The sequence below is a fragment of the Lepidochelys kempii genome, chromosome 8 (genome assembly GCF_965140285.1).
Source record: "Lepidochelys kempii isolate rLepKem1 chromosome 8, rLepKem1.hap1, whole genome shotgun sequence".
Taxonomy (NCBI): domain Eukaryota; kingdom Metazoa; phylum Chordata; order Testudines; family Cheloniidae; genus Lepidochelys; species Lepidochelys kempii.
In genome coordinates, this window is record NC_136387.1 from 19,245,547 (window position 1) to 19,262,654 (window position 17,108).

Sequence of the window (17,108 nt, forward strand, 5' to 3'; positions counted from 1 at the left end):
GTGCAAAGCACAGGACTGTTGGGCCTTTCTTTTATTTGGATTATTTACCATTATTTTGGGGGGAAGGGGCTTATTTTAAGCATTCCAATGGAAAACATGTTGTATAGGCAGTGAAATCTGCACTAGCAACCCCAGTTTCAAGAGGCAGACCCCCAGTCATTGAGCGCTAAATTATCCTTTAGGTTTCCAGGGCAATATAACTTGACCTTTAACTAGAGATCCATCTCTATCTGTGTTAGGAAACAAGGGTTTTGCAGGTCCCTGGAGGGATCTTCTAAAGGGAAGTTTCACTGCGTTTTGTTTTTCAGTGTGTAATGTATGAAAGACATTTTATGAAACAAAATAGCCCGAAAACACTGCTAAGCAACATGCTATTTAGTTTTATTTCAGTTTCCTTTCATTTGATATATACCATTAATAAATGTCAGTTAGAGTTATTTTGTCTATTTATTGCGCATGTTATTTAGGTCCTTTCGCTATCATAGCTCAGTCAATACACTTTATTCTTCCAAACACCTCACGTTTCAACCTGTCCATGCAGAACGTATGGGTGCAACTTCTGATTTTCCTTTTAATGTCACTCCATCTGAGCTTTGTTTTTAAATCTGGCACATTCTGACTAGGGGCCTGATTTTGCCATCGTTTGGCGTTTGCCATGACTAAGGACAGCAGTATTAGGCTCCGTGTATTCAAGAAGCACATTAATTTTCTCTAGAAGACCCCATTTTTAAAAAGTATTGATCTCAGATAGCAGCTTAATTCAATTAAGTAATGTAATTGCAGAATGGCCAAACAATGCTTCCATGCAAATAAGGAATGCCTCCATCTGGCAATCATTGTAGGCGGGAGGTATTGTCTAAATTGTTACTCTTGCTTTGAAAACAACTCTATAATAGTGATATATTAGGAACATTTGCCCTCTGAAGAAATAATTACTATATATTATCATTTAAGATGGAATAAATCAGATTTATATTGCTAAGAGCTAAAGGAAACTACCAGGAAAATTCTATCCATGTTCTGTTTACATATTAAGTACACAGAATTTAGTACCAAGCTGGTCAAATACTACAGCTACCATGACCGTGAACCTTTGTTCAGATTCTAAATAACTATTCCATTTGACCATGTTATTTTCCCATCAACATTTGCAATTTGGGAACAAGAAACATGCAGTAGTCCTGCACTCTCCTTCAAACTCCCTTTGAGTCTCTGCAAGAACAGTCTGCAATTTGTAGCAATTTTAATCCTCTTCTTCTTTCCCAGTGGGGTGAGGGAGACTGCAGTCTAAATCTAATGAACTGACCAAGTCCCTAGAATACATTCTGTTCAGAACCACCCTACTGCTGAGATTCTCAGCCTGTCTCCAAGTTTTCCTCTTTATAAACTCCTCCCCTTGAGTTCCCACTGGTTCAGCATTCGGAGAGTGACTCTGAGTGTGTCCTGCCAGGCTGCTTGCCCACAATAGAGATCACCCAAGTAGCTTCAAACAGCTAATGAGCATGCCCAGTACTGGCCATGCCCACTTTCAGAATGATTCTGGAATTACTGGCTCATCCAGCAGCATCTGCAGGCACAGTGTCTGCAACCACACAGTCCTGCCCAAAACCAAACCAAGAAATTATATTGAGGGTGATGGTGGTGATTACTCCTTTGGGGGTCAGAGGAAAACATGAGGTGACATCACCAATAGCAGTACTGTAATTAAAACAAAAATTGAAAAAGCAAAAAAACAAAACAAAAACCGCACCTTTATTTCAGAGCTATTGTCATAAGTAAGCCCTGGAAAAAATTAATGATGCAACTGAATGATCGGTCTTTTCCTGGAGTCGGAGAGGTGGTTTTAATTACTTCAATAAAGTATCTTTTCAGTAGCATTGCTATCTTTTCACATGTATCCAGAGCTTCTAGTACTGTAGAGTATGGTCAGTCTCTAGATCAGTGGATCTCAACCTTTCAGACTACTGTACCCCTTTCAAGAGTCTGATTTGTCTTGAGTACCCCTAAGTTTCATGTCACTTAAAAACTACTTACTTACAAAGTCAGACCCAAAAATACTAAGCAATTTTTCAGTTAATAGTGTGCTTTCTTTCTCATTTTTACCATATAATTTTAAAATAAATCAACTGGATTATAAATATTGTTCTTACACTACAGTGTATAGTATATAGAGCAGTATAAACAAGTCATTGTATGAAATTTTAGTTTGCACTGACTTCGCTAGTGCTTTTCGTGTATAGCCTGTTGTAAAACTAGGCAAATATCTAGATGAGTTGAAGTGCCCCCAGAAAGATCTCTGCATATCCTCAGTGGTACATGTACCCCTGGTTGAGAACCGCAGCTCTCGATGCATGTGTAACTCACATGCTTACAATGCAGCATTTACTGGTGTAAATATGGGAAAAAATAATGCCCAGTGGGGAGAATACATAGTTTTCCTTTTCTGCTCCTTTTATATCTCCTCCATTGGCCACCCCTCCCTTTTATTTAAGAGGAAAAAACAATTCACAGTCAGTATGCTACATATTAGCTTAGTTTTGTGGAAGATGATGCCCTCTAGTGGGCCTCATGAACAAGCCAGTATTGCTTCTAAATTTCAGTAGCAATTCAGCATGTAAAAACTGAAATATGGGTATATGCGATTGTGACTTTTTCTTTCTAGTTGCGAGTATACTTAGAGAGTATCTTAGTGTATTCTATTGCTAACCATCACTGTGGTGTCTGTCTGCCTTCGAGAAAAGGAGTACTTGTGGCACCTTAGAGACTAACCAATTTATTTGAGCATAAGCTTTCGTGAGCTACAGCTCACTTCATCGGATGCATACTGAGGAAAGATGAAGTGAGCTGTAGCTCACGAAAGCTTATGCTCAAATAAATTGGTTAGTCTCTAAGGTGCCACAAGTACTCCTTTTCTTTTTGCGAATAACAGACTAACACGGCTGTTACTCTGAAACCTGTCTTCTTTCAGGCACAGGACAAATATTGCCCCCAAAGAGCTCTGCCAACACATCTCAATCCTGACCTCCAATATAACTCAGCCAGCAGTGAGCAAGATTTTTCTGTTCCCGCCCTGGGTGGTAGTTTTGTGACATGAGAATAGAAAGGGAGTTTGATTATTAATTCCTATGTGACCCAATCAAGCATTTGAACCAAATGTCCAGAGGGTAAATGTGAGTGCTTACTCTCTGTTATACCCACTGTAATTTTTAAAAAAGAACTATTTATGATACTTATATATACACCATAAAGCTGCACAACAGTGTGATATAAACATTAAGGGCACATGTTGCTTTAACTCCACGTTAGCATTATGTGCTTACTGTAATGGCATAGTTCATGTTCCGAATAGGGGAGTTATGTTGATTTTCTTTCAGCCTGTCTCTATTAAGCGTAAATGGAGGTGTTCATTGAATGTACAATATTCAGCATAATAGCTGCAAAAATACATGTAATGTGAATATAGATTTGAGTTTTTTCCAGTTTTTATATAAAAATATATATATCATCTCTCTCTATATATAGATAGATACAACAAAAAAGAAAATGTAGAGGTCCAGAATAAAAGAATGCATTGCATCAAACACACAAATGAGAGAAAGGCCCCTTTTATAAAATTATAAGCAAGTCAGTAGTCCCAGTTAAAAGTTGTCGTGTTGATAAGGTTCAACCACATATATTTAACTGAGCTAAAGGCTTCAACAGTCCAAGATTTTAATCTTATATAGAGACAGGTTAGATTCCATCGACCTTTCAACGTAACTGTGTAACCATGTCAAGAGACAACTGTTGTAAATGAGTCATCTATCTTAGTTATAATTGCACTGCTAACGGGGCCAGAGAGAGAAAAATCCAAAACAAAGTAAACTACCACTAGTCCTGAAAGAGATACTATTTATTCCCTCCATTTTAGCATTTCCATGTGATCAATGAAAGGGCTCTACTTAACCCCTCTGTATATCTAGGTGGGTTCTGATTTTTCTAGTATCTTAATAACCGAGATACAAAGCTGACTAAATTCTGGCAAAGGAAAGAAAAAACTTAAAAAAACCCTATGTATAAAACTTACGAGTAAGTGGCAGATCATATCCTACATTTGCCCTAACAGAGTATGTTCAGATCACTTGCTGTTAATGAAGGAACACAAGTTAGTTTTCATGCAGTCTCTTCTAGATGGCACAGCAGAATTTATTTAATTAGGACACATCAGGTATCTGGACAGGCCTATTATTCACTTGTCCCCAAAAGAGAAGAGATTATTTTGTTAAAAAAAGCTGAAAGAACTGGAGGAAATAAGTAACCGGACCAAACAAAATGACAGAAAATATTGAATGCAGTGAATATTTATTACCAGTACTTCCTCTTGTGAGTTATCTTTGGAAACCTTTGTAGTACAAAAGCCTACAATTTCACACCTCTCCAACACATGGTTAAATATCACTTAACCTTTTAGCACAAGCCAAGTGCATCCAACATGAAATTTTTTTGAAAGTACTATCTCAGTTAAGCACCGGTCATTGCTATTTACTCTCACTAAGCAGGTTCCCTGGTAGATGTCCTGATTAAATGGAGTATGTTGTATTTAAAGCATTGCAGGATCCATTCAACTGGTAACCTAATAGCATGACATGTCTGTTTAACTGGATGTTTACCAGGGAACAAATTCACTTCAATGAATTGAAACTACTCTAAAAATGGCTCAACTTGTCCATTGAAATGGTACAGCTGTGTTGTCTGAAAATCTAGAATATTCACAGATATATATGGGTAAGAATGGGCCTTCTAGCACAAATGGCCCATAGGAGTCTTTTTAGTTACCTCTTCTTAATGCTTCACTGCTGGATCGTTACTGCTAAATTATTTTTTAATTCTTTCCACATGCTATTTTAAAAACTTTTATTTCATCAGTTGCATCTCCCAACACAAATGATTTCTAAAATCCTTGAATAAATGGGATAACTGGCAAATTTGTTTTGGGAGGAGCATCCACACACAGTGTAGATCTGGTTTTACAAAGTTATACAAAAGACCACTCTTTGCCTGTGAAAAGCTTCAGGGGATAGATATTTTCAATATGAAGAGGGACAAAAGCCACAGTTCACCCTGATATGAACACAAGATTACCAGAGATTTGAAATTAAACAACTTGATTGTCTCATATATAGACACTGTTTACACACAAACAATACATGCATCATACAGAATATCTGTCATTGGCAGAGGGTCAGACTTGATGATCTGATGAGTGAGTTTTCTTCCATGGTAGCTTCTATGATTAAGAATTTATTTAGATTGTAAACATTTGGGGCAGGGATAGTGTTTTTGTGTGTGTAGTGCAGTGCCTACAGCAGAGAGGCTCTGATCCCTGATGGGGTGCCTTTAGGCCAGGGGTGGGCAAATTTTTTGGCCTGAGGGCCGCCTCTGGATATGGAAATTGTATGCCAGGCCATGAATGCTGGGTGAGGAAGGGGGATTCTATGGGGTGTAACGGGGGGGATGGAGGGGCTCTATAAGGAATGTTACCGAGGTGTGGGGAGAAAGGACTCATGGGGTGTGGCGCGGAGGGGGGAGCGGGCTCTACCGGGGACTCCTAGGGGCCCTGCTGGCAGTGACACCAAGATGGTCGTACCAGGCACAGCCATGGGTGGAGGCACTCTAGCTGGGAGGGGTGCGGCCCCTGGGCTGTTTTGAGGCTCTCGAGGGTGGGGCCGTAGGAGACTGGGAGGGGATTGGGCCCACTGCCGCGTAGGGGCGGGGTTGCAATCCCGGAAACAGTGCGGTGAAGTCGTGCCTGCACAGTGTGGCTCTGCGCATGCCGGAAGATGGTGGAATTGAGAGTCGGGGGTTGGGGAGCGCTGGGTGGGCGGAGTGAGGCAGCCCCTGATCCCGCTCCCTGGCGGGAGCTCGAGAACCAGATAAAAACATCTGACTGGCTGGAAGCGGCCCGCGGGCCGTAGTTTGCCCACCTCTGCTCTAGGCACTATCTGCAATACAAATATACGTATCAGTTACACAAACACAATTGCTACCTCTTCAGAAAATCATTTTCTTCTCTACCACCAGATGGGAGTAAAGAGTAAAACCACAAGAACAGTTTTCACTCCAGAGGTGAACCTACCCAAGTCCCTCCATCCATTGTTAGCATTGCTGCAGGACCTCCACCACCCAGAGCTCTGTGGAGGGGCTTCTTCAGGGTACCAGGAAAAGAGGAAGTTTGCGATGGAGATGGTGTTACTCACACCACAGACATGCCCCAAATATGCCCAGGACCAGGGCAGGTGCTTGAAATCACATATTAAAACATCTCCCTTCTGTACAGAGGAGGAATGATCAAGCTCATGATTAAATTCATGAATTTTCATGAAATTTAGGATTGGAACTTCCTTTAGCTTATGATCCCCTAGCAGATAAACAATTGTATGTCTTTGAAGTAGGCATTTATGTACAGGATACAGGTTTCCATGGGAGAAATTCCACCAGCCAAAGAAATTTTGCCTGCTTAAGGACTGCTTAACATTCTGCAGTCCCTCCATCCATCCTATGAATACATACCAATTGCAAAGTCTACCTAAGGTACCATGCTATTAAGGAAGATTAAAATCCTAAGAAACCAAAGTGGAATGTCTGGGTAACATCATGCAGACAGGAACTTTTGGTTTAGTATTGTAGATGACTTCTAAGTGCCCTAAATTTGACTTCATTTCTTGGTACTCAGAGATAAATATTCCTGGGGCAAAGTCTGTTTGCACACGATGAAATGTGACAGATTGAGGGAGGAAAAGACTAGACATATCAGCAAACATGCCAAATGGATACATGGTTATACAGAGTCTGCTATTTTAAACTGAAAGTTCCAAAATTTCAATTCACTGCGCCACTTGAAAATTTAGAGCCTCCAACATGACAGCAGTAAATATGTGGGCTTTTTTTGGTCCAAGTACTGTTGGCATGAAATATGCTTATATATCGGTAGAGGGTTGACAGCCCAGGAATGAATGTCTAAGACTGCCACTGAATTTCAAAGGCATAGCTAGGAGTTGTGCATCCAACTTCCACGGACTTTCACCAGGAGGTGGGTGCCCAACTGCCCTAAATACCTTTGAACCCCTCTCCGCCATGTGCTTTTATTGCTTAACATTGCACAAGTATGTTTTGTTTTTAAATATTAGCTGAAAGATCCCACATGTTTATTTAACTATGAATCCACATACTGTCAATATTAATGTTCAGTTTTTTTCCTATGGCAGATTTACATTAGGGTTGTACCTGCCTAAGGCTGTTAAAGGAGCTGTGAAACAGTTATTTATGATGGCCCATGCACAGGAAGTTTTACTGATTGCTTTATTATGAATTTTCAGACATCAGCACTCAAAGCCTCTGAGGTGCAAAAGATGATGAGCTAGAGTCGACTGCACCATAAAATTCAATGTACAAAAATCTATATTTAGAAGACAATACAATAAGAAAAAAATCAATTAATTTCAGTCTGAGTTTATTTAATATTTTATCTAGTTCACTTTAAATAGAACATTAACTCCATCAATACTGGCAAGACATTGTGATAATACTTAAATTAAAAATGTAGTCAGTCACTGCATCACTGAAAATTATATTCCCCAAGTGGAAATATAACTATTCTATTTTTCTAGTTTTAAGTAAGAGTTTATTGCACTTTACTTGGAAATATTTTTTGAAAAACATTCTATTTCTAGCAGATCAGTATAAATTGTCTGATCTTTATACTATTTTGTTCTGCTTAATAATATCATGAAACTGTACAGATATTAGTTCTGTAGAAAAGCATTAATAGACTGAAGCTTCAAAAAAGAAAGTTAACAAAAAAATATATACCCATGATATTTTTTCTCCTCAGATCTATACTTTGGTCACTGAAGAATCTCCTTTATTTAACTGAAATCTATCAATAACATTCTTTAAACTAGGCTATATCATTTTTATAGAACATTTGCACATTTCAGATTTTTCAAAACTGAGTAAGTGAGTTCACATAAAATATATCTGATTGCAAGAGTTCAAAAATCAATGGGTGGAGAAATGGCATGTTTAAAAATGAGACAAGCTCCTTTAAATAGGAGATTGTAAAAATTAAATAAATTCCTTCCTGGCTCCTCTGCAGATGTGTATACACTTCTACATGTATTCCGAAAGCATTCAAGCATAACACAAATCTTTTGGAATTTATGTTTTTCATTTCTTCTCATACAGAACTATTTATTGCAATAAAATATATCTAGAGTCAGAATTCACTGGGGAAACCAGCTCACTCCCAACTAGAAAGGTTAAGACAAAAATGTGAAGGTAGGTAATTTCAGAAGAAATGCAGGTAAGGCTCAGTGGCATTTAAGGGGACTAAAGCTTCAGATCTGTTAATCCTTTTAGATCAAACATAAAAGTAACAAGCCATCAAACAAATCTCCGCTTTATGAGAAAATTCACTCTGATCACAGTCAAGCAAAATCTGCCACTAGACTGTTCTCTAAACTGCCAGACATTAGCTATGTTATATAGTCACTGCATAACAACATACTGTCAGTAAAACACTCACCAGTCATTGTGTATATTACTTTGAACATCTAAAAATGTGGGACAAAATTCTCTGCTGGTACAAACTGGCACAGCGTCAGTGGAGATTCACAAATCTGTCCCAGTGGAGAATTTGGCTCTTTAAGTTTGAGCTTTCTAATGTTACATTAAGTATACTGTATATTAAATATAGGTGGGCCTGGGTAATACAATGGGTGTGTTATTGGATACACTGAGAATATGATGAAATGTAATAGAAAGCGTTCAGTAATTTTGTGCAGTAATTGATTAAAACAGCAGCATACAATATGTTTCCTTTGTGCTTTTCCAGGAACAGAGAGGTTGGCCAAACAACCATCATATGCAAAAAAGTTTGGCAGATTGTACTGCTGCAATACTGATTACTCAGAAAACAAGAGCACTCTTAAAGGACTGAACACAGCAGGACTGTATGTGCTGAATGTAGTTAAAAAGGAAACCCCAGGAACTTTCCATGAAGTTTGAAGATTATAAGACACAAGAAAATAAGGCAAAATAAAATTAACTGCTTCTGCTATTTATTAGCAATGGCAAATGAGGCTAGTGGGGCATGGCCACAGTATAACTGTTCTTTGGAGTTATTACTCTTATAACGCTAACACTGGACAGGGAGGGCCTGAAGAAAAGGATTTGTGGTCACAACTTGAACCTTGGGGCCAAAGACATTTAGAAAGACATTTCCCTACGTTGAGGGAAAAATGAAAATTTGGATTCCTGCCCACTCACAGTGGAACAGGTAGGGTCGATAACCCTCCAGGATTGTCCTGATGTCTCCAGGAATTAAAGATTAATCTTTAATTAATGATTATGTCATGTGATGAAATCTCCAGGAATTTGTCCAAACAAAGTTGGCAACCCTAGGAACAGGTAACAAATTTCAGAAAAGATCATCTGATTTTCTTTGTGTGCTTGATTTTTTTTCTTTTTGAGGAGTTTTGTCTTTAGCTGCTTGCAAGCTAATGTAAACATTTTTGGATATGTGCAATTAAACTTTCAGTTAAAAAAATGATGGTTACAAAATGGGCAATACAACAGTAATGAGTTTGTGATTTAAGATAATTTTATCATAATTTTTTAAAATATATTTATATAAAATAACATGGATGGTCAAAATTGTTTAACAATAAAAGGAGAGGCCAAAATAGAGTTCTCTTCACCAACATTGGCACGCAATTAAAAAAGGAGCTCAAGAGATTCTCCTCGAAGGGCATTCTACCTTCCTCAAATTATAATCCTTTATTAAAGTACACACGTTCTAAATCAGGGCTGAACTCTTGGATCTTGGCTCGCAATTCTGGCTCCAAACGTGTTACGGACATGGAACTGAGCAAAAGAAAGATAGTAAAATGAGTACACATAAAAATGCTTGGATCTAAACTAAAAAAGATGATGTATCTGCTCAAGGCGTTTTGGATTAGGAAAGGAGGAGGTTCTGGATCTATTTTTTCCCCCAAGATGATGTTCTTACATCAGAAGCAAAATAACTTAACTTGCTTGGTAATGAGATGTTCTGCCTATTCAAGAAATAGCTGCTGTTCTAGTACCTTGGACTTCAACCCTGCTGGTTAGGTTCTCATGTAAATTTAGTGCTGGAAGAGACAAACTATACCCTTTTACGAGACTTTCAGAAAATATTGTATTTGGCTGCTTCTGACGACTGTGTTATTTTATTCTGTTGAATCAAAGGAACTATTCTGTAGATGCAACATTTATTTCTCATTTGTAAAACAAATTCATCTGACAAGTCATGTAACATCTACAATTTCTTAAATACATTTAAAAATTGATTTCCCTATAAAATTAGAGAGTCAACTCAGGACACATGAAGATGAATTTCAAGAAGCACTGATCTGACTCAGGAAGAGTGCAGTGCTCACTACACTGACTTGCCAGTACAACTGTGCCAATCCAACTCAACATAGCCCTGCCATGTTCCTTGCTATTGCAACAATTTGGCCTTTTCTTAGCCAGGAAGGCAAACAATGTCATAACTGTATTGTTGGAATCAAGGGAGTTACACCGGTATAAAAATTATGTGAGATCAGAATGAGACCAAGGGTTTCCAGAAGAGAAAAGCTAGTGAACTCACCCACTAACTTTGATAACCAACTAATCTCCAGTTGCAACATTTAAATCACATTAAGTATTTTTTCCACTTGATGCAGTAATCATGACTTCCATTAATGACAAAAGGAAAGAATACATATCAGTGGAGTTTTTACACCAAGTTTACATAATTTATTACATTTGAGCTGACCTTAATGTTTAGTCTGCCCAGGCTCCTTTAGGATCTCATGGACAATGAATGTCAGCTCCATATTTATTTTCAAACAAAGCTAATGGTTTTGAGACACATTAACATGGATGAGGACAATCTTATTACCCAAACTACAAATAAAGCACACACAGTTCAGGTGGCGAACTCCATTCAGTGTGAGTTTCCAAATGAAAATAAATGGGATCTTACCACTTTTTTGTGTACATTAAAATGACGCCACCACCTTAAGCCACAAAAATGCATCCTTTTGACCACGTTATCTCCCCCTCTTTGAATCCCTCTACTGGCTCCTCACTGTGCTGTGTATCAAATCCAAACTCCTTGTCCTGACATTCAAGGCCCCACGTTATTCAACCCCAATCTATATGTTCAACTATTTCCTTTTTTCCATTCACCCTATTCTCTCTGTTCCATTACTTTAACATCTCCTTTGCATCCCCTCCACTCCTGCTTCTGTATCTTCTTCAGAACTGCCCCTGCCAAAGGAATGCCTCTCAAACCCCAGGTCCTCCCCTCTCATTCAAACCCCTCCTAAAACTCATTTCTGACACTCAGCCTATGAGATGTTAAACCCCGCTCCCCAACTACACGAAACTATTAATATGCACACCTGCCTTACTAAGTAACTGTGGCACCAGTATTTTCTTTCTTCCCTTATGTGTATGACCCACACTTGTCATAGGTGAATTTAGACTGTATGCTCTTTGAGGTGGGGTGGGACACTTATTTACTTTTTGCTGTGGAATGCCTTGCGTGCTTCTGGGCTCTCAACATTAAAAGAATAAAAAAACCCACATGTACCTTTTTTGAGGAAACAATGCACAGCATAGAGGTGTAGCAAACACCAAACTAGAAAAGACAAAAATAAGATTACAATATTTAGGGTAGAATCCTACTTTTTCAAAAGACATTGCTAGACACACAATTCAATCATTTTATTCTCTTTCCTTCTCAAGGACGGTAGGGCCCAGTCCTGTAACATGATTAGTGAAGTCAATTCTCCACTGCCTTGCACCATGTGTGGTCATTTACACCTATGCAGAGGGCAAAGAGGGCGCTAAGCACTATCACCCATATAAAGCAGTGAAAATCTGATTTGGTGACATTTCATACCCACTTTGCATAGATGTAAGTGATGCACAAGAGGTTTGGCAGTGAAGAATCAAGCCCCTCGTTGACTTCCATGAAAGCTTATGGTCAAATAAATTTGTTAGTCTCTAAGGTGCCACAAGTACTCCTTTTCTTTTTATGTGAGTTGAGGGCATTCACAACATTACAGGAATAGGTTCTACATTATCACCTGTTTAGGCAGTGGTTAAAACAGCTTATTTTAATCAGCTGTAGGCCTGAGCCACCACACGCACCCCCTTCCTTTGCTGGTTATATCTACATTTGTAATTTCTCCACGCTGATGGCTACCATAAAAGAAGCAATGGAAGCAAGAGATTTGTGATTCATTTTTAAAAAACGAATAAGTAATACGACATAGAATGAGCAGATGTAAGCGATATAATCTCGCTAACACCTCACCTCACAGAAGGAATGAATCGTTTCTGATGCTCATTGGCTTTACTGCCCAAAAACATACAGCCTTGATTTTTTAAAACATTTGCAAATTGTTTCTCTTTACATCTTCCAAGGAAGCTATAGTCACATCTGTTAAAAATAGTAGACAAGAAACTCACTCACCAGACTCCAACTAATCCAACTTGAATGGGGGCACTCATCCACGGGAACCGCTGTGTTAAAAAAATTATTACATAGTGAATGAAGTGTGCTTTTCCCTCCCAACATTTTTGGAGATTTTGTGTACTCATAAGAAACAGACTGACAGCTGTTAAGAGCTAAACATGGTGCAGATATATGGTGCAAGTTCTCCCCACTGCTTTGCCAGCACACTTCAATCCTGACCTCTAACACTGCTAAATTTGAGGGCCTGGTCCCAAGTCCTCTGAAGACAGTGGAAAGACCCCCATTGACATCAGTGTGCATTGGATCAGATCTGAATAAGTCTCCACTAGGAACTAGATTAATAGATGGCTGACAACCCATTTTGCTCATGACTGGATTCTGATTTGAGTCTAGGGGCCAGTTCCACGGTGAGACCACTTTGTGTAGCACTGACTTCAGAATGTAGCAGCAGCATCAGTGAGAGGTTCAGCCCAGTGAAAAAGAACCATATGCCAGAATAGAGGCTCATATGCTGCCCACTTCCTTGCCAGCATAAGGAATTTGGTCATGAAGACAGCCCTATGCTGTACTGAATCCTGACTACTGTTTCAATCTGTCTGCACCCAGGTTGCTCTAACTTATGCCTGAGGACTTGCCAGCAGCTGCTTAAGGATCATGGGAGTGCCAAGGTAAGGTTTTGCACCAACCTCTCCTCACCCCTTGATTTGCTCTGTGTGCTTCTCAGCTATTGCTGAGGTTCTGGCTCTAAATTCCTATGGATAAAACTAGAACTGTGCAAGTGTGTGAGGGCCCCACTCCTTTTACAATTAAAGAAAAGCATAAAATAGAAGCTGTGATTTGTTTAGCAAAGCAAAAAAAATTTTTTTTATACAAATGTGATATTTATGGCCAGTTCATCTCTATTGCACTTTCTTTTGCAAATCGCATCAAATGTACTTAGAAAGAAGACAAAACTTTTATTGTAGGTCTTTCGGCGATTTTTAAAAAAAATACTATGTTAGAATTTTAGTTGAAATTAAATACTAATGAAAGAAGACCAAACATTTTAATGAAACTCTGCTGTGATGGGCTTTTTCATTACCATCAAATGAAGGTCTCTGAAAAGCATGAAACACACAATTGCTATCGTAACATGTTGATTTGAAATAAAGCAGCTAATTAGTTCAGATTACACACTACAGTAGGTAAGTATAAAGATGATGTGTCCACAAGAAGCATTCCTCCAGCTGTAGGAAACTGGTGAATCAACAACCAAAGTGAATGTCAGTATTTTAAAGGGAAAAATGGAAGCAATAGGGAATGAAGGCAAAAAGGAATTTAAGAAAGTAAGTATGACAAGGTTGGTGCTAAAAGATCACAGCAGAAACAAAGAAGTGGGAAAACAATACAGGAATTAGCTCTTTCTTCAGGGACAGAGAGAGAGGAAGTAACATAGCAGATTGTGCCCTTCCTTGTTTGAGGCAGTCTGTAGTCCAGAAATGGTTGCAGGAGAGAACTGTCCAATTCATCTATTAGCTACCAAAGTAGTCAACAGATGGAAAAAAGCAGCATCAAGGCAATAAAGGAGGATGAATTCAGTGGTGCTGCACTGTTCTGACATTCCACTAATGCATCTTCATCTGACCTTTGCCCCATATAGATTGGTTCAAAAGGCTTTAGTTTCATACAGTGGGAGAGTTAATGACAAGAGACGGTGGGAACAGCATCACAGGAGCAGAAGTGCTCAGGGACTGTATGCTTATCACAGTTTGTGTACCAGCAGCAGAGGACTGTGGGATTGCTATTCTCTTTTGGGAATGTTAGTCAGATTCCTTACTGTGAAAGGCTATGATCAAGGGGAGGATTATGGTTGAGAGATTCCAAGTATTGAACACTGAGGGAGTTGAGATATTCTCATAATACAGAGGCATCAGGTCACTTGGGGTATAATAAGATAGAGCTGAGCAGAGTGGTATTCAGCCTTCATCTGAGTGGGATACTACTCAGAAAAACACAGGTGTGTCTAACAGCCTAGGCAGCATCACTGGCATAAACTGGTTCGCTTGATGAAACGTTTTTTCTTTCATGACAGTAGGATGTAAAAAATGCCTGTTATGCAGATAAAGTTCTGACCTTTATTTTCCAAGAATACTGCTAGACTATGCTAATATTAAAAAGAGTAGGAGGAAGAAGCCAGCATTAAAGATCAGTTTTAAGAACAAATATCTGGAAGGGTGAAAAAAATCCAACCAAACAAGGAGGCATAAGTAAAATACACTTAACTAAAAACAAGTTAGAGGCATCAGATGCAGAATGTGCATCTGGCTGGAGAGAAAACAAAAACAAAGAAGCACAAGATAACAAAATAATTTGGTGAATACGAATTCTCTCTTTGAACTCATGAAGACAGTAGTTCTGAATGTATCAGGACTTAGCTTCCAGATGGTTTGTGCGGCAGGTGTCATTGTTGGATAGTGTACATAACGAGGTTGTAGAAATGACAATTAAATATGAAAACTTGGTATTTTAGTTACTGCTTCTATTCACTGTTAGAACTTTTGAATCTGCCATCTTGCCCAATGTGACTATGCACTATTTGCAATTATATAAATAAATAACATTACTGGAAGCAGTTAAGGAATTAGAGGTATATGGAAGGAACTTGAATGCATCATAGGATAGTTCTTTGAAGAGCAGAACTATATGAGAAAAGACTGCAGAATAGGCTTTCTTCCTAATTAGGAAAAAAAGTTTGTAATGGTTGTTACAGTTGCAGACTAAGAAAATCTGGTTAGATGGTTAGATGACATGAAAGGGGAAAAAATGCACAGGAATCAATCTGAGTATCAGAAATGATGTACAGAGCAACAAGAGAAAGTAGGATGTGAACTTATATGAATTTATGAACCACGTTAGAAGTGGTTTAAAAATCTCAAAGTTCAGGCGGCAACAGGAATTTTCAGAAGTTTGTATGGAAGAAGCATCCAAAACATTCTAATGGAAGGGTTAGATGAGATGGAGGTGCATCTATAAATTCTGCATTTTTATACTTATACAGTTCATGGCTCCTGCCACTGGCAGCAGCTATTGTGACTTGGTTTTCAGACATACATACCCAAGCATGAGTCAACAGAGATGATGAATATAAATAATAATCATATAGTCATATAGCCTTTGTTTTTAATTCAAATATCAATGGAGTTTACCATGATACCATTAAAACTGTTAGACATGAAGAAACAGAAAAAAGAGAAGATGTTCTATGGTAGGATATAAAGAAATGAAGACTTGCTGATTGACATGCATTTGCTTATTTTCTGGCTTTTTGGTCTCAAAGGATATGTCTTCACTGCAATTAAAAACTGGCAGCTGGCCCATGCCATCTGACTTGGGCCAAGGGGCTGTTTAATTGCAGTGTAGATGTTCAGGCTTGGGCTGGATCCTGAGCTCTAGGACTCCCCAAGGTGGGAGGGTCCCGGAGCTTGGTCTGCAGCCCGAGCCCAAACGTTTACATCATGGTTAAACAGACCCTTAGCCTGAGTTCTGCGAGCCCGAGTCAGTGGGCACAGGCCAGGTGCAGGTTTTTAATTGCCGTGTAGACATACCCAAAAAGGTTTTTACAGGCACGTAAGAATTATTTTCTGGAATGCTGGTGCGCAAAGCGAAGACTGAGGGACATGTGTTAGTAAAGCAGATTGTAGGTGGTGGTGTCACAATACTGCAGATGGAATGGTGCTTCTGGAAACCTCAAGAGGACATGCACAAGCTGCTAGTTAAAAATGCAGCTCATTCCTTAATAGTTTTAGAACTAATCTACACCAAATGTTACCACTGACTAACTGCAGAGCAAGGTTTCACCTGAACTCACAGTCTGTGAGGCTGAGAGGAAGGAACAGGAGAGCATAAACGATCATGATGGTACCAAAGAACATTGAAGAACTCTCATGTGTGCTGATCTGCAAAATTCACAACACCCTTATGTTGATTATACTGCACAACAAATACTTGAAGTTTGACTCCAAAGACACACTGATTCCTCCCTCACTCTTTTTGTCATAAATGTCATGTTTCTGCCATGCCAGTTGATATGACACAGGACAATTTTTTCACGCCGTGCACATGTAAAACCATTTTTGCTCTACCTTTGCAACCCCTTTGATTTCAGAAAACAAATGTCCTTGCTCTTTATGGACAGTAAATTTTCAGGTTCACTGCTGTAGTTATAATGCCTCAAGTAGTCTAAAGGTCAAAGAAGTCCATGAATAAGAGGTAGGTCAAATCAATATATATCTCTTTTATACTAGGGAAAATATGATGTGTGTACATGGGAGCTTCACTCCTATCAGTTAGGAGAACCATGCAGTTTAAGTCTCCTACAGAGTACAGATTTTCATTCCAAAATTCAATAGCTATATTCCCTGTTTTAGCACTGTGAGGAACACAATTTTCTGAAGAAGTGAGCACTTCAGGAAAATGTAGTTTTCTAAATTTGGGGACAAAAGAAAATAAAAATTAAACAGTCTTACGAACATGCATATTCACACACACGTAGGGTGACCAGATGCCCCGATTTTATAGG

At 38.8% G+C, this 17,108-nt stretch overlaps 1 protein-coding gene across 5 annotated transcripts in view; it reads right to left on the reverse strand.

Annotated features, from left to right (window-relative positions):
• Positions 1–4,324: 4,324 nt before the first annotated feature.
• The window catches only part of SFXN1 (sideroflexin 1), a 42,970-nt gene continuing 30,186 nt past the window's right edge, over positions 4,325–17,108 (reverse strand). The window contains exons 9-12 of one of the 5 annotated variants that reach the window (XM_073355765.2): positions 16,398–16,485; positions 12,548–12,597; positions 11,660–11,707; positions 4,325–5,981 (exon numbers count right to left, since the gene is read on the reverse strand). In XM_073355765.2, coding sequence (XP_073211866.1) covers positions 5,517–5,981; positions 11,660–11,707; positions 12,548–12,597; positions 16,398–16,485 — 651 coding nt within the window. In that variant the 3' untranslated portion in view covers positions 4,325–5,516. Of the gene's footprint in view, positions 5,982–7,472; positions 9,904–11,653; positions 11,708–12,547; positions 12,598–16,387; positions 16,486–17,108 lie in introns of those variants that run through there. The other 4 variants (XM_073355766.2, XM_073355769.2, XM_073355767.2 and 1 more) reach the window with 4 other exon arrangements.